This window comes from Scyliorhinus torazame, chromosome 4 (genome assembly GCF_047496885.1).
Source record: "Scyliorhinus torazame isolate Kashiwa2021f chromosome 4, sScyTor2.1, whole genome shotgun sequence".
Lineage (NCBI taxonomy): Eukaryota > Metazoa > Chordata > Chondrichthyes > Carcharhiniformes > Scyliorhinidae > Scyliorhinus > Scyliorhinus torazame.
Window position 1 is genome coordinate 107,103,006 of NC_092710.1, and position 24,769 is coordinate 107,127,774.

General features: G+C 48.1%; 1 protein-coding gene across 4 annotated transcripts in view; it reads left to right on the plus strand.

Annotated features, from left to right (window-relative positions):
• The window catches only part of LOC140410379 (uncharacterized), a 215,954-nt gene that overhangs the window by 29,002 nt on the left and 162,183 nt on the right, over positions 1-24,769 (plus strand). For 3 of the 4 annotated variants that reach the window (XM_072498434.1, XM_072498436.1, XM_072498435.1), the window contains 2 exons: positions 12,048-13,043; positions 24,449-24,572. In XM_072498434.1, the coding sequence (XP_072354535.1) occupies positions 12,048-13,043; positions 24,449-24,572 (1,120 nt within the window). The remainder of the gene's footprint in view (positions 1-12,047; positions 13,044-24,448; positions 24,573-24,769) is intronic. The other variant, XM_072498437.1, reaches the window with a different exon arrangement.

Below are 24,769 nucleotides of genomic sequence, written 5' to 3' on the forward strand. Positions count from 1 at the left end.
TAGACCCGTGGAGATTTAGCAGACCTAGGAGTAAGGAGTTCTCGTTTTTCTCCTATGTCCATAAAGTCTACTCGCGAATAGACTTTTTTGTGCTGGGAAGGGCGTTGATCCCGAAGGTGAGGGGAACGGAGTATACGGCTATAGCCATTTCGGATCACGCTCCACACTGGGTAGACTTGGAGATAGGGGAGGAAACAGGAGGGCGCCCACCCTGGAGAACGGACATGGGACTAATGGCAGATGAGGGGGTGTGTCTAAGGGTGAGGGGGGGCATTGAAAAGTACTTGGAACTCAATGATAATGGGGAGGTCCAGGTGGGAGTGGTCTGGGAGGCGTTGAAGGCGGTGGTTAGAGGGGAGCTGATATCAATAAGGGCACATAAAGGGAAGCAGGAGAGTAAGGAACGGGAGCGGTTGCTGCAAGAACTTTTGAGGGTGGACAGACAATAGGCGGAAGCACCAGAGGAGGTACTGTACAGGGAAAGGCAAAGGCTACATGTAGAATTTGACTTGCTGACTATGGGCACTGCAGAGGCACAATGGAGGAAGGCACAGGGTGTACAGTACGAATATGGGGAGAAGGCGAGCAGGTTGCTGGCACACCAATTGAGGAAAAGGGGAGCAGCGAGGGAAATAGGGGGAGTGAGGGATGAGGAAGGAGAGATGGAGCGGGGAGCGGAGAGAGTGAATGGAGTGTTCAAGACATTTTATAAAAAATTATATGAAGCTCAACCCCCGGATGGGAGGGAGAGAATGATGGGCTTCTTGGATCGGCTGGAATTTCCCAAGGTGGAAGAGCAGGAAAGGGTGGGACTGGGAGCACAGATCGAGGTAGAAGAAGTGGTGAAAGGAATTAGGAGCATGCAGGCGGGAAAGGCCCCGGGACCGGATGGATTCCCAGTCGAATTCTATAGAAAATATGTGGACTTGCTCGCCCCGGTATTGACGAGGACCTTTAATGAGGCAAAGGAAAGGGGACAACTGCCCCCGACTATGTCTGAAGCAACGATATCGCTTCTCTTAAAGAAGGAAAAGGACCCGCTACAATGCGGGTCCTATAGACCTATTTCCCTCCTAAATGTAGATGCCAAGATCCTGGCCAAGGTAATGGCAATGAGAATAGAGGAATGTGTCCCGGGGGTGGTCCACGAGGACCAAACTGGGTTTGTGAAGGGGAGACAGCTGAACACGAATATACGGAGGCTGTTAGGGGTAATGATGATGGCCCCACCAGAGGGGGAAACGGAGATAGTAGTGGCGATGGATGCCGAGAAAGCATTTGATAGAGTGGAGTGGGATTATTTGTGGGAGGTGTTGAGGAGATTTGGTTTTGGAGAGGGGTATGTTAGATGGTGCAGCTGTTGTATAGGGCCCTGATGGCGAGCGTGGTCACGAATGGACGGGGATCTGCGTATTTTCGGCTCCATAGAGGGACAAGGCAGGGATGCCCTCTGTCCCCATTATTGTTTGCACTGGCGATTGAGCCCCTGGCGATAGCGTTGAGGGGTTCCAAGAAGTGGAGGGGAGTACTTAGAGGAGGAGAAGAACACCGGGTATCTTTGTATGCGGACGATTTGCTACTATACGTGGCAGACCCGGCGGAGGGGATGCCAGAAATAATGCGGATACTTGGGGAGTTTGGAGATTTTTCAGGGTATAAATTGAACATGGGGAAAAGTGAGTTGTTTGTGGTGCATCCAGGGGAGCAGAGTGGAGAAATAGAGGACCTACCGTTGAGGAAGGTAACAAGGGACTTTTGTTACCTGGGGATCCAGATAGCCAAGAATTGGGGCACATTGCATAGGTTAAATTTAACGCGGTTGGTGGAACAAATGGAGGAGGATTTCAAGAGATGGGATATGGTATCCCTGTCACTGGCAGGGAGGGTGCAGGCGGTTAAGATGGTGGTCCTCCCGAGATTCCTCTTTGTGTTTCAGTGCCTCCCGGTGGTGATCACGAAGGCTTTTTTAAAAAGGATTGAAAAGAGCATCATGGGTTTTGTGTGGGCCGGGAAGACCCCGAGAGTGAGGAAGGGATTCTTACAGCGTAGCAGGGATAGGGGGGGGCTGACACTACCGAGCCTAAGTGAGTATTATTGGGCCGCTAATATTTCAATGGTGAGTAAGTGGATGGGAGAGGAGGAGGGAGCAGCGTGGAAGAGATTAGAGAGGGCGTCCTGTAGGGGGACTAGCCTAAAGGCTATGGTGACAGCCCCATTGCCGTTCTCACCGAGGAACTACACCACAAGCCCGGTGGTGGTGGCTACACTGAAGATTTGGGGACAGTGGAGACGGCATAGGGGAAATACTAGAGCCTTGGGGGGTCCCCGATAAGAAACAACCATAGGTTTGCCCCGGGGGGAATGGATGGGGATATGGAATGTGGCAAAGAGCAGGAATAACGCAACTGAAAGATCTGTTTGTGGATGGGAAGTTCGCGGGTCTGGGAGCGCTGACCGAGAAATATGGGTTGCCCCAAGGGAATGCATTCAGGTATATGCAACTGAGGGCTTTTGCGAGGCAACAGGTGAGGGAATTCCCGCAGCTCCCGACACAAGAGGTGCAGGACAGAGTGATCTCAAAGACATGGGTGGGGGATGGTAAGGTGTCAGATATATATAGGGAAATGAGGGACGAAGGGGAGACTATGGTAGATGAACTAAAAGGGAAATGGGAAGAAGAGCTGGGGGAGGAGATCGAGGAGGGGCTGTGGGCAGATGCCCTAAGCAGGGTAAACTCGTCGTCCTCGTGTGCCAGGCTAAGCCTGATTCAGTTTAAGGTATTACACAGGGCGCATATGACTGGAGCACGGCTCAGTAAATTTTTTGGGGTGGAGGATAGGTGTGCGAGGTGCTCGAGAAGCCCAGCGAATCATACCCATATGTTTTGGTCATGCCCGGCACTACAGGGGTTTTGGATGGGGGTGACAAAGGTGCTTTCAAAAGTAGTGGGGGTCCGGGTCGAACCAAGCTGGGCGTTGGCTATATTTGGGGTTGCACATGAGCCGGGAGTGCAGGAGGCGAGAGAGGCCGATGTTTTGGCCTTTGCGTCCCTAGTAGCCCGGCGCAGGATATTGTTAATGTGGAAAGAAGCCAAGCCCCCGGGGGTGGAGACCTGGATAAATGACATGGCAGGGTTTATAAAGCTAGAGCGGATTAAGTTCGTTCTAAGGGGGTCGGCTCAAGGATTCACCAGGCGGTGGCAACCGTTCGTCGAATACCTCGCAGAAAGATAGATGGAATGGAAAAAAGAAGACAGCAGCAGCAGCCCAGGATCGGGGGGGGGGGGGGGGGGGAGGAACCAGAAGGACTCTCAGGGTTGTTAACATATACTGTATAATATGTATAGGTCGTTGCGACAGATAATTATATATTGGACTGTTAAATTATATTTTTGGAGAGTGTTACTTGTGATAAGGCAGTTGCCAGTTAGGGTTAGTTTTCATTTTTGTTATTTATTATTTATTCATTTTTTGTTTATAAAATAGGTCATTGTTATTTGTGTTGTTAAAATATTGTGTAAAGGATGCACAATGTACTGTGTTGGTTGACCAAACATTTTCAATAAAATATTTATAAAAAAAAAAAGAATTTGCTCAGAAAACAGAAATTGTCTGGTAATTGGTAGTATCAACTTTGTGGAATGTACCTGTCAGTGGATGTTCATTTATATATATAATATCCATTTTGAATCTAATAAGTCAGATTCATTATATATCTAAAGAAGCACATCTGTAGCAAATTTAAATAACTTTGCACAAATCTGATCCAGACCTGTAGCATTAGGGCCACAAAAGCTATTAAGCTTGTGCTGCATAACAGATGAGCCTATGAGTAAAGGAGTTAGACAAGTTCAAAGATCATTTGAGAATTGCTTGGCTGAGGAAGGTTGAATTTGATTGTAAGCAACACTTTAATTAGTATAGCGGATGACTTTCTATAATTTACTTCTGTTGTGTCTCTACTTCAATCTTGCCATTAATGCTAGTGCTTAAATTGATAAGAATCATTTCACATAACGTATTTTTAAAATTTGATAAAGTGGCCCCAATATTAGCTCAGAGTTGGGGAGGGAGTAGGGGCTATTTTGAGGTTGGGAAATTTGGCAAAAAAGCTTTCCTTCAGAACCTGCTAAATCGAATGACGGGACCCTCGTTGTCTTCTGGCACAGCCAGGCAGATTGAGAGCCAGGCTGGCAGACAAGCACATAAGCTCTTGGCACCAGGCCCTGGCTGGAGAGTGGAGAGGAGGGTGGGATAGATTGAAAGCCTCATCGGGAAATATCAGAAGGGTCAGTTGTGGAAATGAGAGGAGGCCTCAGGGTAGAATGGAGGAGGAAAATTGAGGACCTCCTTGGCAGAGATTGAGGATCTTGGTGTGTGCGTGTGGGTAGGCGAGATGTGAAGGATCAGTGCCTAGAGAAAGGAAAAGCCTCAGCAGGTAAAATTGGGAGAACCTCGAGGGGTAAATGAGAAGAGTTGGTGGAGAAGGTGGCTTTGGGTGACCTCAAGGTGGAGGGGCACAGGGAAGCATTGGGGTGATTGGAAGGGTCAGAAGATGTGCGATTTTGGGTGTGTGGGTGAAGCAGGTAAACCAGACTCCAACAGAGATGTAGAAGGGTTTTTCACTTTGGATCCAGCAAACCTCAGCTCCCTTTAGCTGTTGGGTTTCCCAAAGCCTGTGAAACATGGACAGACAGAGTTAAATTTTAACTGATGGCTAATTCTGAGGCACGCAGCCTCACTGTAATATTTAACTGACCAAGAGACTCAAAAACTTCTTCCATGCTGTTATCAGACTCCTAAACGACCCTCTTATGGACTGACCTGATTTAGACTACGCCCCTGTAAGCTTCACCCGATGCCGGTGTTATGTAATTACATTGTGTACCTTGTATTGCCCTATTATGTATTTTCTTTTCTTTTCTTTGCATGTACTTAATGATCTGTTGAGCTGCTCGCAGAAAAATACTTTTCAATGTACCTCGGTACACGTGGCAATAAACAAAATCCAACTCCAACCTCATCTCCCAAAACTGAAAAACAAATGATCTCTGCAGGCTGCAAAGCACTTGAACTCCCCAGGGTTTCCCCCAGTCAAAGCGCAGTCCATTAGGCCAGACTGAAAGACACATTCATTATCAATTTCACCTGCCGGCTGCTAAAACACCTAGGCCCTGAAAACAGAATTTTTTTTTTAAAACATGGCCACTGTAGTCAAACACACTCTAACCCCAGGCTTTTAATCTTTAAATCGCCCAATACTTAAAACCCAATATTCTTAAAGTCTTCCAGTCATCACATCATTTTCAAATTCGAGATTTTTTGCGTAAGCCTTTCCTCTCCTTTTCTTTGGCTCCACCCTTTTCCCTATGAAGATGATTTTGACTCTGGCTAGGCCAGATGTGGGGGTTTATTTTGGACAAATATGGCCATATTCTTTCACCGGATTCTGCTCTGTTGTGTGCGTGAGGACGAAATGGGAGGCTGAATTGGGTCCCATTCGTAATGGTGAGATGTGGGGTGACGCCAACTACAGGGTCAATTCCATGTCTTCAAGTGCTCGGCTGAACTTGATTCAATCTAAGATCTTGCACAGGTCGCACCTGACCAGAGCTAGGATGAGCAGCTTCTTCTCCGGGGCTGAGGATAAGTGTGAGCGCTGCTCTTGGGGGCCGGCTAATAATACACACGTTTTGGTCCTGTCCCAAGTTGATAAGCTTTTGGGCCTCTTTCTTCAACAACATGCCGGAGATACTCTGGTAGATTTAGATCCATGTCCGCTGATGGCCATGTTTTGGCTGTCGGATTCGCCGGTGCTTCAGTTGGGGGTGAAGGTGGATGTCCTCACCTTTGCCTCTTTGGTGGCCTGGAGGCAAATTTTGCTTGGATGGAGGTCTCCACCTAGTGCCTTTGGCTTGGTTGGGTGACCTCATCTCTTTTCTACATTTGGAGAAGATCAAATATACTATCAGGGAGTCGGTGGAGGAATTCTATCCTAGATAGCAACCATTCATTTCCTTTTTTAATAAGTTAATCACCGTCAGCTGTTAGGGGGTTTAGTTTAGTTTTTGTGTTAAAGTTAATGTGTGTTTCTGTTTTTTTTTCTTTGTTTCTCTCTTCTATTGGTGTATTTAGGTTTGGCTATTTCGGGTGGTTTAGTTTAATATGAATTTTTTTTAATAATCATGTTTTTTAAAAATAGAGTTCCATTTGCCAATGGAATACAGTGCAATACCTGTAGCATGAACCAATACACAAGTGCTCAGAAAGAAAATCATTCTTCTTTTTACATCTAATCCATCCATTGACTCTGCCTACATCTCCACTGCCTTGGGAAAACGGGCAACAAAATGAAAAATCCCTCCCACCCAGGCTATTCTCTCTTCCAACCACTTCCATTAAGCAGGCGATACAAAAGTCTGAGAACACACACTAACAGGTTCAAAAATAGCTTCTTCCCCACTGTTACCAGACTCCTCAATGACCCTCTTATGAACTGCACTGATCTCTTCACACATTTTCTCTACTGAGTAGTATTACACTCCGTATGCTACACCCGATGTCTCTGTCTATGTATTTACATTGTGTATTTATCATATGTCCTATGTTTTTCACATATGGAATGATCTGTCTGGACTGTACGCAGAACAATATTTTTCACTGTACCTCTGTGCACATGACAATATATCTGTTATAACCTGCCTACTTACGATTGGCTGGGGACTAATGACTATCCCACAATCCTATGGGAGTACGAACTTCCCCAATGAGGGGGGCGGAGAAACTCCTAGTATAAATAAGCTGGCCAGTTCAGGAACCAGAGGAAGGAGAAGGTAGCAAGGGAAGTTACTGCTACTGTTATGTATATATTGTTATAGTAAATAAACGTTATTATTTTGTATCCTTAAAACTCATGCTGGATTCTTCGTGGCCCTTACAAAACTGGCGACGAAGGTAAAAGTGAATAGCTGTCTACACTGCTGAAGCCACCTCCCTGGATTTTTGTTGGATACAGGTTGGAAGTTGTTTTCTATTATACCATGCCTCTGTACGGACGTTTGGATGTTTTTGATGCTGCGCTGGAAAGCTGGAACCAGTACACACAACGGATGCGTTACTATTTCCGGGCAAACAATATCACTGAAAACGAGCGCCAGGTGGTCATATTGCTCACCGCCTGCGGCCCGCATACGTTTGGGGTGATTAGGAGCCTTACGTACCCAGCTGCGCCGGACACCAAAACGTTTGATGAACTTGTGAATATAGTGGGGCAATACTTTAACCCAACCCCGTCCACAATAGTCCAGCGTTACCGGTTTAATACCGCTGAGAGGACCCCTGGAGAATCCCTTGCCGATTTTTTATCCAGGCTATGCGGAATTGCGGAATACTGTGACTATGGTGAGACCTTGTCAGAAATGTTACGCGACCGTTTGGTTTGCGGTATAAACAATGCAGCAACCCAGAGAAAGTTGTTAGCGGAGCCAACATTGACTTTTCAACAGGCAATACAAATAGTCTTGTCCCGAGAGAGCGCGGAGCGAGGAGTACAAGAGCTACAGGGATTGGAAGTGCATGCTTTGGGGCGCAACCCTTTCCGCCCAAAAACGTCCCCCCGCACTCCTGCGGTACCTTGGGCGAGGCAACGACCGGACCGACGCCAGTGGCCATCGGACATTCCTCCCCGAAGGGAGCCTTCTCCAGAGCCAATGGATGAGGAGCCATGTCCGTGTCAGACTTGTAGGCGCCGACCCCGTCGCGGACGGCGGTCCTGGGGACGCCAGAGGCGCCGTCGTTCCGACCGAAACTGGGACCAGCCCAGGGGCCGTAACTGGGACCAGCCCAGAGGCCGTACCTTCCATGTGGATGAACCTGCGGCGACCACTCCTGAGGACGTGGAGACAGAGGACGACTGCCTGCAGCTGCATTGTGTGGCAGCTCCCCGTGTGGCCCCCATTAAGGTGACAGTATGGGTCAATGGCCACCCGCTGGAGATGGAGTTGGATACTGGCGCAGCGGTCTCCGTGATCGCCCAGAGGACATTCGACCGCATCAAGCAGGGTATACAGATCCTTACATTAACTGACTCACAGGCCAGGTTGGCCACCTACACGGGGAAACCACTGGACATTGCAGGAATTACAATGACCCCTGTTGTCTATGGACGCCAGGAGGGGCGTTTCCCACTTATCGTAGTGCGTGGCCATGGGCCCAGCCTGTTGGGTCGGGACTGGTTGCGCCATTTGCGGTTGCAATGGCAGCACATCCTCCAAACAGTTTCTGGAGGGTTGACTGAGGTGCTAGGACGATACCCAGAGGTATTCCAGCCTGGTTTGGGGAAAATAAAAGGGGCCGTAGCCCGTATCCAAGTTGAACCAGGAGCCACGCCGCGCTATTTCCGGGCGCGCCCAGTGCCTTACGCTTTGCTCGAGAAGGTAGAAGGGGAGCTCACTCGTTTGGAGAGTTTGGGTATTATCAGGCCCGTCCGTTTTGCTGACTGGGCAGCACCAATTGTACCAGTAATGAAGCCAGATGCCACAGTTCGCTTGTGTGGCGACTATAAACTTACAGTGAATACAGTTTCCCGACTCGACCGATACCCAATGCCTCGCATAGAGGATCTCTACGCGAAACTTGCAGGTGGACTCTCATTCACAAAATTAGATATGAGTCACGCCTACCTGCAGTTGGAGCTGGACCCTGCCTCCCGACCATATGTAACAATTAACACACACCGGGGCCTGTATGAATATACACGGTTGCCCTTTGGAGTATCCTCTGCCTGCGCAATTTTTCAACGTGTTATGGAGGGCATTTTGAGAGGTTTACCACGTGTGGCTGTCTACCTAGATGACGTGTTGATTACAGGGATGTCAGAGCAAGAGTATTTGGAAAATCTGGAGGCTGTCCTTAGACGCCTTTCGGAGGCTGGAGTCCGTTTACGTCACACAAAGTGCGTATTTCAGGCAAAAGAAGTAGTCTACCTAGGTTATCGGGTGGACCGCAAGGGTACGCACCCCGTCGCAGAGAAGGTGCGTGCAATTCAACATGCCCCCACCCCGACTGACACTTCGCATCTTCGTTCTTTTCTAGGTCTCGTAAACTATTACGGGAAGTTCCTCCCCAATCTGGCGACTACGCTGGCCCCCTTGCACCTGCTGCTAAAGAAAAATCACACCTGGGTTTGGGGTCAGCCGCAAGAAACCGCTTTCCGGCGGGTAAAGCAACAATTGTCGTCGTCTGGGTTACTAACCCACTATGATCCGGGAAAGCCTTTGCTCGTCACATGTGATGCATCCCCATATGGTATTGGGGCTGTCCTGTCCCACAAGATGGAGAACGGGGCCGAGCGACCGATAGCTTTCGCCTCCCGCACATTGACTGCAGTGGAGAAAAAGTACGCGCAGATCGAGAAGGAGGGACTGGCAGTATGTGTACGGCCGCCATTTCACTATCGTGACTGATCATAAGCCCCTGCTGGGACTCTTCAGAGAGGATAAGCCAATACCGCCCATTGCTTCTGCACGGATCCAGCGCTGGGCTTTGTTGCTTGCTGCATATGAGTATTCTCTGGAGCACAAACCAGGTACGCAGATAGCAAATGCCGACGCACTGAGCCGATTGCCTTTACCGACCGGCCCCATGTCGACCCCCACGACCGGTGAGGTGGTTGCAACCCTAAATTTTATGGACACCTTGCCTGTCACGGCATCACAGATCCGTGAGTGGACCCAGACGGAGCCAGTCTTGTCAAAGGTTCGGCACATAGTCCTGTATGGTGGGCAGCATAGACAGCTCCCAGGCGAGTTGCAGGCATTTTCCTCCAAGCTGTCAGAGTTCAGCGTGGAAGACGGCATCCTCTTGTGGGGGTCGCGTGTGATTGTCCCGGAAAAAGGCCAGGAGCTGATATTATCAGACTTGCACAATGGGCATCCGGGCGTGATCAAGATGAAAATGTTGGCCCGGAGTTAATGTCTGGTGGCCAGGCCTCGACACCGACATTGAGAAGGTGGCCCAAAACTGCTCCATTTGCCAGGAGCATCAGAAGCTTCCGCCGGCCGCGCCCCTACATCACTGGGAATGGCCAGGGCGGCCTTGGGCACGCTTACATGCAGATTTCGCAGGCCCTTTTCAGGGATCCATGTTCCTTCTACTAATTGACGCCCAGTCCAAATGGCTGGAGGTGCACAAGATGCAGGGGACAACGTCCTGCGCAACAATTGAAAAGATGCGCTTATCATTTAGTACGCATGGCCTCCCCGAGGTGCTGGTCACGGATAATGGCACTCCATTCACGAGTGAGGAGTTTGCTAGGTTTATAAAGATGAACGGCATCCGCCATATCCGCACTGCCCCTTACCACCCGGCTTCAAATGGGTTGGCAGAGCGTGCAGTGCAAACATTCAAAAGAGGCCTAAAGAAGCAGTCTTCCGGATCAATGGACACGAGACTGGCTCGCTTTTTGTTTACGTACAGGACCACCCCCCATGCAGTGACTGGGGTAGCTCCCGCAGAACTCCTAATGGGCCGAAGACTTCGCACCCGCCTTAGTATGGTCTTCCCGGACATGGGCGCAAAAGTACGCCGCACACAAGAACGGCAGGGACAGGGATTGTCTCGGCATCGTCCGATTCGGCAGTTTGCGCCCGGTGACCCAGTATTCGTGCGGAATTTTGCTGGTGGTGCCCAATGGGTTCCTGGTGTAATCTTTCGCCAAACAGGCCCTATATCTTACCAAGTGCAAGCCCAGGGTCGTCTCCAGCGAAAACATGTAGACCACGTCCGGTCCAGAAGATCATCCCCTCAAAAGATTCCCCGCCCCCGGGGAATTCCACTGGTGCCTCACTCGAAGCCTGCGCAGGTCGTTACGGGACCGAATGGAGATAGAGACGCTGACATGGCGGAGGCAGCACACTCTGACTCCGAGATGGAGACACAGGATACATCAGAGGGGGAATCCTCGGGTCCACAGGCCGTGGATGTACAACCGCGCCGTTCATCACGGAAGCGCCGGTCTCCGTCTCGTTACACGCTGCCTGATCCAGCGCCGCGTGCAAATGGCATCCGGCCTGCGGCCAAACGAGTTCGACGCCTTCCTTCGCCAGGGTCTTCGGTAGATTCCTTGGACTTTGGGGGGGAGGGATGTTATAACCTGCCTACTTACGATTGGCTGGGGACTAATGACTATCCCACAATCCTATGGGAGTACGAACTTCCCCAATGAGGGGGGCGGAGAAACTCCTAGTATAAATAAGCTGGCCAGTTCAGGAACCAGAGGAAGGAGAAGGTAGCAAGGGAAGTTACTGCTACTGTTATGTATATATTGTTATAGTAAATAAACGTTATTATTTTGTATCCTTAAAACTCGTGCTGGATTCTTCGTGGCCCTTACAAAAAAATCCAAATCCAAATCTTCAACAGTATATTCAAACATAAAGTATAAAATAATACAGGATACAGGTACACTTCCAGATAACTTTGTTAATTGCTTCTGATTGGTAAAATGAGATCCATATTAAGGGAACATCAGAAATTGCAGCTAGAGAATTCCCATTGGTAGAGTGTCGGATAACACTTAAACATTTGTCAACATTTGAGTTAGTTAGCTGGTCAGTTTTACCTATAAATATTAGTCATGGCTGCACCATAATCCTCTGGATTGCTGTCAATTTTTGAGGTCAATAATTTATTGTTTTAAATGTTACTGCAATTTGAAATGTGCTGCATAATCTAGAAGTTATACTAAAGATAAATGTAGATTACATTCTTTAAATTAATATTATCTCAGGCAAAATTGTAATTTATTCAATTACATGGTTTATTTACACCTATTCAGAGAAGAATGTTCATAACTAAAATATCCTTGTAGGCTAATTTCCATACTCCATATGCAGTGAATCCACAGACAGGCCCCAAGTGGCTTTGTCACCCCAAGATAAATACTCATTTTATTTGACGTATTATTCAGAACAATTTGTTATTTGAACAACTGTCATTGTAATATATCCTTTGAATTGTGCTTATTTTTAAAGATTTATTTATTCACAGGGTATGGTGCATTGTTACCTCATGAAGAACCAGCAGATAACTTTGAGATATTGCCTTCTACCTCTACAAATCTGTCTGCAGTTTTAGTAGATAGTGAAATACCACTGCAGTCCATCTCCACAGATCCAGCGGCTCCTTCCACAGCGAGTGAAATCCTGTCAATGTCTATGTCAACACAGACATCTCCTACTCCCACAAATAGGCAAATTGTACTGCAAATTGTTTCCATAGATTCATTTGATACTCTGATAGATAATGAAATGTTATCACAGCCTCCTCCAACAGAACCATCTGCTACACTCATAACCGGTGAAATATTGCAGGCTATCTTAACCAATTCATCTCCTACTCCTACTGAAAATGAAATATTGTTGTGGCCTAGCTCAACAACTCAACCTTCTACTCAAACAGATGGTGCAGACACTGAAGTGTTATTCCAATCTACCTCAACAGGTCCATCTACTGTCACAGAGAGTGAAGTACTATCCCAGTCTACCTCAACAGGTCCATCTACTGTCACAGGGAGTGAAGTGTTGTCTGAGTCCATCTCAACTGATAGTGAAAAATTAAAACAGATGCATGATGTCATCACGACTGAGTCTCCATATGTCATGGGCATGACATTGGGGCTTTTACAAGAAACTTCACCAACCACTGAGCCCCCAACTGCTTATTTTGAACTTGCCATTATCTCTGGCTCTTCAGATGTCCTTTCTCTTGAGAATGTATCTGAACGACCGCTTCTTAAACAACATCCGGCCGCTGCATCGTTTCAGACAACTGACACGACATCATGGAAAAGCAGTACACAGTCCCCTCCAGGGGATAGCAGGATGTCAATAGATAATATTCCAGAAATGGCGGTGACTGCATCTCCATCCATTTTGATGTCCATAACAACCTGGCCAACAACGGCATCAGCTTCATGGCAAAATGAAGAAAGTTTAAATAAACCACTTCGTGAACCACTAGTTCAAGAAAGCGAAAACTCTTCAGGTATGGTGAACTCTGAAATCAATTTAAGTCACTAACCTGTTAAATATTCTACCGTAATCATATTTATGCAATTGTACAATGTTTTACCACTTTATTTATAAAACGAAATAATCAGTGATGTCATTGATGATGTGATAACTTAGCTGTGCTAAACAATTCTGTTTCTTAAACTGTCAACTGAAATTAAGATGACATTAAAAACTGCAATAAAATACCTCGTGCTACATTAGATAAGGGAGTAAAGTTGACCAGCTATCTGCTACACTGTATTGTTTCTTATCTGACTGGTGACTGATAGTGTTCTCTTTTCTTCACGTAAAACTTTGGCCAGGGTTTTTCCAGCCCTTTGGGCAAGGGATATTCCCAGTGGGGATATTCCCAGTGGGGATATTCCCAGTGGTGGGAATGGCAGGGGATTGGTTGTCTACTGGCCAAAGATGGGCAACTAATTAATTTAATTAATTGGCATATTGACTGCCATTTTAGCAGGCTGCTGCGAAGTTACACACCTGTGATCATCCCCACGCCACGCGATGAGATCTCCAGCTATATCAAGGTGATTTCTCAGAGAGGGCATGGGCTCACCTTTCCTGGGATTCCATTGCCCATGGATGAATCCTCCGGTAGCAATGGCCACCCCTGTGGCCCTGATGTAGCTGCTGGCACGTTCACCCATCTCATGACCAAGGCCCACCTGCCTGGCCCTACAAATCCATGGCTGTCTTACCAGCTCTTTGGGAGCATCTCAACCAGGGGGAATCCTCTCACTCATCTTGCAGCTTCAGCAGCGGCCATCTTAATTGGTGGTGTTGCCAAGGCTGGAAATTTAGAGAGGCAGGCAGCCATTGTTTGTTGGACAGCAGTCCCATGAGCAACCGCTTAATTGGCCTCTGCTGGTCCCACCGTTTACCTGCACGGAGTCGGAAGCCGCATTGGGTTCTAACGTTGGGATCCATAGCATTCCAGTAAGGTCTTGGATTTTAAGTTGACTGTGTGTGTTGCTTCCTTCCTGCAAATGTTATACTTGCCTTTTTGTCTTCCATTTATCATTACTCACAATAATTAATCCATGCTACCTTCTTATGTTTTTTCCTTGCCATCTGTTTCCTCCTTGCTAAAGTGAGCATGGCATGGATCACAAGAGCTCATCAGCACTTGGATTTATTAGGCCCCAGCAACCACAGAAATAGAGAGGCGATCTGGAAAGACTTTTCTCTTTGATCTCTCATTCTTACTTGAAGGTTGGACAAAGAGGTTTGTTCCAGAATGTTATACATAGAACATAGAACAGTACAGCACAGTACAGGCCCTTCAGCCCACTATGTTGTGCCGACCATTTATCGTAATCTAAGATCAACCTAACCTACACCCCTTCAATCTACTGCTGTCCATGTGCCTAAGAGTCGCTTAAATGTCCCTAATGACCCTGACTCCACCATCGCTGCTGGCCGTGCATTCCACACACCCACCACTCCCTGTGTAAAGAACCTACCTCTGATATCTCCTCTATACCTTCCTCCAATCACCTTAAACTTATGTCCCCTCATGACAGCCATTTCCACCCTGGGGATATGTCTCTGGCTATCCACTCTATTCATGCCTCTCATCACCTTGTATACCTCTATCAAGTCACCTCTCTGCCTTCTTCACTCCAGTGAGTAAAGCCCTAGAACCCTCAACCTTTCTTCATAAGACATGCCCTCCAGTCCAGGCAGCATCCTGGTAAATCTCCTCTGTACCCTCTCCAAAGCATCCACATCCTTCCTATAATGAGGCAACCAGAACTGGACACAATATTCCAAGTATGGTCTAACTAGGGTTTTATAAAGCTGCAGCAAAACCTCACGGCTCTTAAACTCAATCCCCCTGTTAATGGAAGACAACACACCATATGCCTTCTTAACAACCCTATCAACCTGGGTGGCAACTTTGAGGAATCTATGTACGTGGACCCCAAGATCCCTCTGTTCCTCCACACTTCCAAGAATCCTGCCTTTAACCCTGTATTCAGCATTCAAATTCGACCCTCCAAAATGAATCACTTCCCATTTGTCAAGGTTGAATTCCATCTGCCACTTCTCAGCCCAGCTCTGTATCCTGTCAATGTCCTGTTGTAACCTGCAATAACCCTCAACACTATCTACAACTCCCCCAACCTTCGTGTCATCAGCAAACGTACTAACCCACCCTTCCACTTCCTCATCCAAGTCATCTATAAAAACCACAAAGAACAGAGGTCCCAGAACAGATCCTTGCGGGACACCACCTCCAGGCGGAATACTTTTCATCCACTACCACTCGCTGTCTTCTTTCGGCCAGCCAATTCTATATATAGACAGCCAAATTTCCCTGTATCCCATGCCCCCTAACTTTCTGAATGAGCTTACCATGGGGAACCTTATCAAATGCCTTACTGAAATCCATATACACCTCATCCACTTCCTGACCTTCATCAATGTGTCTCGTCACATCCTCAAAGAATTCAATGAGGCTTGTGAGGCATGACCTGCCCCTCACAAAGCCATGATGACTATAATTTTCTAAATAATCATAAATCCTATCTCTCAGAATCCTTTCCAATATTTTGCTCACCACAGACGTAAGACTGATGGGTCTATAATGTCCAGGGATTTCCCTATTCCCTTTCTTGAACAGGGGAACAACATTCGCCTCCCTCCAATCATCCAGTACTTCTCCAGTGGAGAGTGAGGACGCAAAGATCATCGCCAATGGCGCAGAAATCTCCTCCCTCGCTTCCCGTAATAACCTTGGGTATATCCCATCAGGCCCAGGGGACTTATCTATCCTGATGCTTTTCAAAATTTCCAGCACATCCTCCTTCTTAATATCACCTTGTTCGAGTCTATTAACCTGGTTCACACTGTTCTCATGAGCAACAAGGTCCCTCTCTCTAGTGAATACTGAAGCAAAATATTCATTTAGGGCTTCCCCCATCTCTTCAGACTCTAGGCACAAGTTCCCTCCACTATCCCTGATCGGCCCTACTCTCACTCTGATCATCCTCTTATTTCTCACGTAAGTGTAGAACGCCTTGGGGTTTTCCCTAATCCTTCCCACCAGGGCTTTTTCATGCCCCTTTCTAGCTCTCCTCAGTCCATTTTTGAGTTACTTCCTGGCTACCTTGTAACCCTCTAGATCCGAGTCAGATCCTTGCTTCCTCAACCCTACGTAAGCTTCCTTCTTCCTCTTGACTAGAAGCTCCACTTCTCTTGTCATCCAAGGCTCCTTCACCTTACCATTCCTGCCTCGTCTCAGTGGGACAAAACTATCCAGCACTCGCAGCAAGTGCTCCTTAAATAATCCCCACATTACTGTTGTGCATTTCCCATTTTATGCTCCTCAGCTCCTGTCTAATGGCAGTATAACTTCCCCTCCCCCAATTAAATAGCTTCCGATACTGTCTGTTCCTATCCCTCTCCATGACTATGATAAAGGTCAAGGAGTTGTGGTCACTGTCACCAAAATGCTCTCCCACTGAGACATCTGACACCTGGCCTGGTCCGTTGACGAGCACCAAGTCCAATGTGTCCTCCCCCTAGTCGGCCTATCTACATATTGAGTCAGGAATCCTTCCTGTACACACCTGACAAAATCTGCTCCATCCAAACCATTTACACTCAGGAGGTTCCAGTCAATATTAGGGAAGTTGAAGTCATGACAACAACTCTGTTACTTCTGCACTTTTCCAAGATCTGCCGCCCAATCTGTTCCTCTATCTCACTGCTGCTATTAGGGGGTCTATAGAAAACTCCCAATAAAGTGACTGCTCCTTTCTTGTTTCTGACTTCCATCCATACTGACTCAGTAGACAAACCCGCCTCAACTACCTCCTTTTCTGCAGCTGTGGTGCACTCCCTAATTAATAGGGCCAATCCCCCTCCTCTTTTACCTCCCTCCCTAGTCTTCTGAAAACATCTAAACCCAGGAACATCTAACAACCATTCCTGCCTCTGTGAAATCCCAGAGCATCTAACAACTATTCCTACCCCTGTGCAATCCATGTCTCCATAATGGCCACAACATTGTAGTTCCAAGTACTGATCCATGCTCTAAGTTCATCTCCCTTATTCTTGACACTCCCTGCATTGAAACAGACACACTTTAACCCATTCCACTGAGTGCAACTTTGCCCTATCAACTGTCTATCCTTCCTCACAGACTTGCTGCATACTATTTCTGCCTGTTCAACAGCTACCCTATCCTCTGATCCATAGCTCTGGTTCCCATCTCCCTGCCAAACTAGTTTAAACCCTTCTGAAGAGCTCTAGCAAACCACCCACCCAGGATATTGGTGCCCCTCCAGTTTAGGTGCAATCCGTCCTTCATGTACAGGTCCCACCTACCCCAGAAGATATCCCAATGATCCACATATCTGAAGCCTTCCCTCCAGCACCAGCCCTGTAGCCACCTGTTCAGCTGCACTCGCTCTCTGTTCCTTCCCTCACTTGCAGGTGGCACCGGTAGCAACCCTGAGATCACTACTCTGCTTGTCCTGCTCTTTAGCTTCCAACCTAACTCCCTAAAATCATTGTTTAGATCCTCATCCCTTTTCTTAGCTATGTCATTGGTGCCTATGTGTACCACGGCTTCTTAAGAATCCTGTAGACTCGATCCGAGACATCCCTGGCCCTGGCACCCGGGAGGCAACATACCTTCCGGGAGTCTCGTTCGTGACCACAGAATCTCCTATCCATTCCCCTAACCATTGAGTCTCCTATCACTATTGCTTTTCTATGCCCCCCCCCTCCCTTCTGAGCCACAGAGCCAGGCTTAGTGCCAGAGATCTGGCCGCTAGGGCCTTCCCCCGGTAGGTGTCTCCCCCCCCCCCCCTCCCCCCTCCTCCTCCTCCCCTCCCCCCCCCCCCCCCCCCCCCACCAACCAACAGCATCCAAAACGGTATACTTGTTTTGAAGGGGAACAGCCATGAGGGACTGCACTATCTGCCGCTTTGTTTTCCTTCCCCTGATTGTAACCCAGCTACTCTTGTCCTGTACCCTGGGTGTGGCTACCTCCTTGTAACTCTTCTCTATCACCGCCTCTGCCTCCCGGATGATCCGAAGTTCATCCAGCTCCAGCTCCAGTTCCCTAACACAGTCTCTGAGGAGCTGGCGTTGGGTGCACTTCCGGCAGGTATAGTCAGCGGGGACACCGGTGGTATCCCTCACCACCCACCACCCACATCCTACAGGAGGAGCATGCAACTGCCTTAGCCTCCATCCCCTCTGATCTTACAGCCTTGTGAACCAAATGGAACTCCGCCCTCCGACTCTGCTCCTCGTCAGCTGCACTCTCTGTAAACCCCCGGCTCCCTTAACGTTCTTTGAGGAAGTGTAGGAAACAAAATGCTCCCTCCTCACCTAACTCCCTCCATCACCAAACTCTCACTATAGCATTCAAATGCACCCAAATTCAGAACTCAGTGCAAACCTATAGATGCCAACAACATTCTGCTGTGAGAGCCTGAGGCACTGGTGCTCACACACATTGAGAAAACTGATCATCTGTTTACAAACCCTGTATTTAGGGTCTTGCCTCCTTCCAGTTAGATCTCAGTGCCTAGCCGCTCTTCACCTTGGAGGGGCATGTGCCTTCGGGGAAGATAGCTGGTGCTGCTGGTAGTCTCTCTCCAGCTTCTGCAGGCATTAGTGTGACATTTGCTCTTGCCCGTCACCAGAGGCACAAGGCAGAGCTGCAAAAGCTGCTTCTCCTGTGCCATGTTGAAGGCTGACAGCAGGGAACTATGATTGAAGGTGAGTTAGGTGCCTTGTAACAAATTTTGATTTTAAAAAAAGCAATTTTAATGAGGTATTTCTGGCATTACAAACAACAACAGTATAAAACAATGTACAAAGAACAATAAACATAGTGCAATCACCGACTCCCATCCTGTCAAGACCCACCTAATTGACCCCCTATTCTATGCTGCCCTAACCCCCCTCTGCTGACGATTAATTCTCCGTGAATAAGTCACCTCCGGGCGAACCCTAACAGTGACCCTCTCAAGGCAAACTTAATCTTCTCTAGGCTGAGAAAGCTTGCCATGTCAGTTAGCCAGGTCTCCGACTTCAGGGGCTTTGAGTCCCTCCAAGCTAGCAGTATCCGTCTCCAGGCTACCAGGGGAGCAAAGGCCAAAACATCTGCCTCTTTCTCCTCCTGGACTCTCGGGTCCTCCGAAACCCCAAAAACCGCCACCTCTGGACCCACTGCCACCCTTCTTTTCAATACTCTGGACATGACGTCCGCAATCCTCTGCCAATATCCCCTAAGTTTAGGACATGCCCAGAACATGTGAACATGGTTCGCTGGTCCTCCCGCACCTTTTGCACACCTGTCCTCTACCCCAAAGAATCTACTCATCCGGGCCACTATCATGTGGGCCCGGTGGACCATCTTGAATTGGATCAGGCGGAACCTGGTGCATGTTGCGGTCGCATTGACTCTGCTCAACGCGCCCGTCCATAAGCCATCCTCCATCTCACCACCAAGCTCCTCCTCCCACTTACGCTTCAGTTCCTCGGTCCACGTCTCCTCCGCCCCCATGAGTTCTTTGTAGATGTCCGAGACGCTCCCCTCTCCCACCCATCCCCTCGACACTACCCTATCCTGGATCGCCCTTAGTGGCAGGAGTGGGAAGGATGATACCTGCCTGCGCAGAAAGTCCCGCACCTGTAAATATCTAAAGTTGTTCCCCCTTGCCAACCCAAACTTCTCCTCCAGCGCCCTCAAGCTAGGAAAGTTCTCCTCTAAAAACAAGTCCCCCATCTTCTCAATTCCCACCCTTCGCCATACTCTGAACCCCCCCATCCAAGCTCCCCTGGATTGTCACATATTGGGGACCAGATCGATGCTCCCATTGCTCCAACGTACCTCCTCCACTGACCTCAGATTCTCAGGGCCGCCACCACCACGGGGCTGATGGAGTACCGTGCCGGTGGGAACGGCAGAGGTGCCGTTACCAACGCCCCCAGACTGGTGCCCCTACACAAATCTGCCTCCATCCGCTCCCAAACCGACCCTGCCCCCACCATCCACTTCCTTATCATGGCTATGTTAGCCGCCCAGTAATAATTGCTAAAATGCGGCAGCGCCAGCCTCCCCCTCCCCCCTGTTCCGCTCAACCATCACCTTCTTCACTCGCGGGGACTTACCCGCCCACACAAAGCCCAGGATGATTTTATTGACCCTCTTAAAAAAGGACCGCGGAATGAAAATTGGGAGACACTGAAATAGAAACAGAAATCCCGGTAGGCCCGTCATTTTGACCATCTGCACTCTCCCAGCTAACGACAGCGGGAAAGCATCCCATCTCCGAAACTCACCCCTCATCTGTTCAACCAACCGGGACAAGTTCAACTTGTGTAACCGGCCCCAGTCACGCGCCACTTGTAACCTTGTAACAAATTGACAATCACCTTTCCGGCAGTGACAGCACTCTCTTGAGAGAAGAAGCGCAATGAACAGCAGTTTCTCAATGGCCATGGCTGGAGCTCTTCCATGTCACTAATCAAAGTCTTCCCAGCTTGTCAATTCACTGAAGGAGCTGTCCTCGCTGTGTTCCTCTAGGCCCAACCATCTTCAGCTGCTTCATCAATGATGTTCCTTCCATCATAAAGTCAGAAGTGAGGATGTTCACCGATGATTGCACAATGTTCAGCACCATTCCCAACTCCTCAGACACTGAAGCTAAATTCAGCAAGACCTGGACAATATCCAGGCTTGGGCTGGCAAATGGCAAGTTATATTTGTGCCACAGGTGCCAGGTAATAACCACACAAACACGAGAAAATCTAATCATTGCCCCTTTACATTCAATGACATTACCATTGTCGAATCCCCCATCATCACCATTCTGGGGGTTACCATTTACTAGGAACTCAACTGGGCTAGCCGTATAGATACTGTGGCTACAAATGCAGGTCAGAGGCTCGGAATCCTACAGTGAGTAACTCACCTCCTGACTCCCAAAGCCTGTCCACCATCAATAAGGCACAATTCGGGAATGTGATGGAATACTCCCCACTTGCCTGGATAAGTGCAACTCCCAACAACACTCAAGAACCTTGACAAAGCTACCCGCTTGATGGGCACTCCATTCACAGGCATTCACTCCCTCCACTACCGACGCATATTGACAGCAGTGTGTACCATTTACAAGATGCACTGCAGGAACTCGTCAAGACTCCTTAGACACACCTTCCAAACCTGCAAATGTTACCATCTGGAAGGACAAACCCTGCAGACACATGGGGACACCACCAGCTGAGGGACAAAGGTGCCATATAGCCCAGTCTGGGTTGTGCACAGGGGCTTTTGTAGATACAGAGAGACAGCCAGCTGATGACTATATTCCACCTGCTTATCTTGGACATGAAGCTGGAAACCATTTGTTCACAGTGTATGTTACCGAGAATACAGAGACAGAGTTACATACAATAGCTTCCAAGCCACAAAGCTTTTATTTATACGATGTTAATGGCTTTAATTTGCTGAAATCCCTCAAGTTACAGCTGATGAACATCAGCTGTAAGCAAAATGTATGTTGGAAAATCATAGGGAGTGACAATAATCCAGGTCGTTTCTCAGCTGGATGTCTTTGCAAATGCTATGTAATGCCTTTCCAACAGTGGTACTGCTCAACTGCATGACCTGTTCACTAACACTGCAAAGATCTTTACTGAATCTTTGTAGTGTGACGTCTCTAACTTATATGAATTTATTGTACATTTCTGCATTTTGTTCCCTTACTTAGTAACACAAAATAAATTTTCTTCAATGTAAGAATACGATCGCATTGCCACCACAACCCAGATGTTGCTCCTGTCACAGGAAGACTGTGGTTGCCCGTGATCTATGCAACGCAGGAAAATGATGATGACTTGCAGTAAGGAAAGAGCATTGGTCCTCAAAGGTCTCCTGCAAATGTCTGACTTGTGCCTGGCTGAAGGCAGCTCATGAACTCTCAGTGGCCAGAGTAATGATATGCAGACAGAGCCATTTCTCTTGATGCAGGCTCCTTCTTAGTTAGGGGTATCCCTGAGAACCTGTGGAAGTAGTGCCAGAGGAACGGCTTTCACAAGGGTGTACATAGGAACATAGGAATTAGGAGTAGAAGTAGGCAATTCAGCTCTTCAAGCCTGTTCTACCATTCAATCATACCATGGCTGATTAGTTCCTGGTCTCAAATTCACCTCCCTACCTGTTCCCCATATCCCTTTAACCTGTTTTTAAAATCAGAAATATATCTATATCCTTCTTGAAACGGTTTAATGATTCAGACTCCACTGCACTATGGGGAAGCAAGTTCCACAAATTCACCACTCTCTGCAAGAAGTAGTTCCTCCTCACTCTGTGGAGCTGCAGGGTTCCTTGTGCTGGGATCAGACTTTCCCAAATGATTTTTACCATAGAATTTACAGTGCAGAAGGAGGCCATTCGGCCCATCGGGTCTGCACCGGCTCTTGGAAAGAGCACCCTACCCAAGGTCAACACCTCCCCCCTATCCCCATAACCCAGTAACCCCACCCAACACTAAGGGCAATTTTGGACACTAAGGGCAATTTATCATGGCCAATCCACCTAACCTGCACATCTTTGGACTGTGGGAGGAAACCGGAGCACCCGGAGGAAACCCACACACACACGGGGAGGATGTGCAGACTCTGCACAGACAGTGACCCAAGCCGGAATCGAACCTGGGACCCTGGAGCTGTGAAGCAATTGTGCTATCCACAATGCTACCATGCTGCCAAAATGAAAATTGCTTAATGTCACAAGTTGGCTTCAAATGAAATTACTGTGAAAAGCCCCGAGTTGCCACATTACGGCACCTGTTCAGGGAGGCTGGTACAGGAATTGAACCCACGCTGCTGGCCTTGGTCTGCTTTACAAGCCAGCTGTTTAGACCACTGTGCTAAACCAGCCCCTAATTTGTTTGAATGGTGAAGCTGACCACAGAGTGGGAGCTCCTCGTGACCAGAGTGACACTGGCATGAATGTATCCTTTCACTGTGAGGGAAGGCTAACCAGTGGGCTGACATCCTCATAGACACGAGATGGAGGCAGCGCGGTTTGTCAGCATCCAGCCTTTACGAGTTAGATGCAAGCCACTGTGTATGTAACAGATTATGGAGGGTATTAGAACTTAGGTTTAATACATTACAGAGGTACTCACATATTTACCTTAGTGCTCACGATCTACAAGTGGCTAAGAACACACGTGCCCACACTGTACAACTACAATTTCTTAACCTTTCTAACCCTGCCGCTATGTCTTGGTGTTTCCCCAGGATCCAGAGCTGAGGCAGAGGCAGCCTGCTGTCTGCCGTGCCCTGTTGTCAGAGATGATCTTGATGGGGATTCTTTGGAAGTCCGAGACCTGGAGACCTTGGCCTGTTTTTGGCCAGCATGGGTGTGGTGGTGCCACCCTCCTCGGTGTGTGGAGTTGGAGTTGTATCTGTCACAGGAAGTGGGAATCAGAAGGACACTCCCTGGGTCACCTGGGTGGAATGCCCCAGGCTATGCACCAACTTCTCCACATGCTACGGGAGCTTGGAGGCTCCTGGGTTCCTCCTTGGGTTAGAGGGGCAGTTGGTGTTAGATCCAGAAGCTCTGCCGTCCTCTGGCACTGGCACTCATGTATGTCTAGAAGTATCTGCACCATGAAATTGATACCCTGTGCCATGGAGTTCATGGTATGGACCATATCGTGAAAATCCCCTGCCATGAAATGAATGTCCTGCACCAAGGTGTCCACTGTAGACACCACCCTTGCAGTATTGACCTGGTTGTCTTGGAGTTTTGGCACCATCTCCTTGGACATAATGCAATGGGACTCCTCCAGTTGGCCTTGTAATCTGAGGAGTGTGGCAGGCACCCTTTCCTGATGTTCATGACTTTGTAGACCCAGCAACTGAGGGATGACCGAGTCCGGAGGCACTTCATCTGACGGGATCAGCAGAATCCTGGTCTCCAGTAGTCTTCTGAGTGCCGGAGCCTTGGGATGTACAGGTGTCCACCTGCTGTGGATCATCAGAAGTGAGTTGCTCACCAGTTAGTGACCCAGAAATGAGAAGAATATCTTACCCTGGCTGCACAGAGGAGGTCATTCATCTTAATGCTGCACTGGATGCCTTTCCTCTTGTGCAGTTGTGCAGGGAGCTTGCTACCACCAGTGCTACCACTGCCTCCCAAGCAGGGTTGGTGACCTTACTAGATCTTTGCCAGCCGCTCCCCCCACTCCCTTGACTACAATAATGAGAATGATGGTAAATCTAGAGAACCTGAGGATATTTAGTATCTTAAGAAAATGCCACTTCAATCTGAAATATAAAGGAAAATCAGAGCTTGTTTTGAAGCTAAAACCAGTGTTTTTGTTTGCTACTCAGGAATTAACTTACTCAAAGAATTCCAAGTACTATCATCCAGAGCTGTAGCAGAAGTGGAAGGTTCACAGCCTCATATCTCAGCATTCCGGCTTAATCCTTCAGTACAACTGAAAAAAGAAATAGGGTAAGGTATTTAATACTCCGCATAGTAATTATGTTTATGCCTTCTTAGTTACAGGGCTTGTGCAGTGAAGACACTAGTCCTTCATCACTGCAAAACGGGGTTTCATTAAAACCCAGCAACATCTTGCAATTGAGACAGGTAACATTCTCTTGGTAGGCTGAATATCCCCCAAAGGAAGGCCACTTTATAAAGGCTGA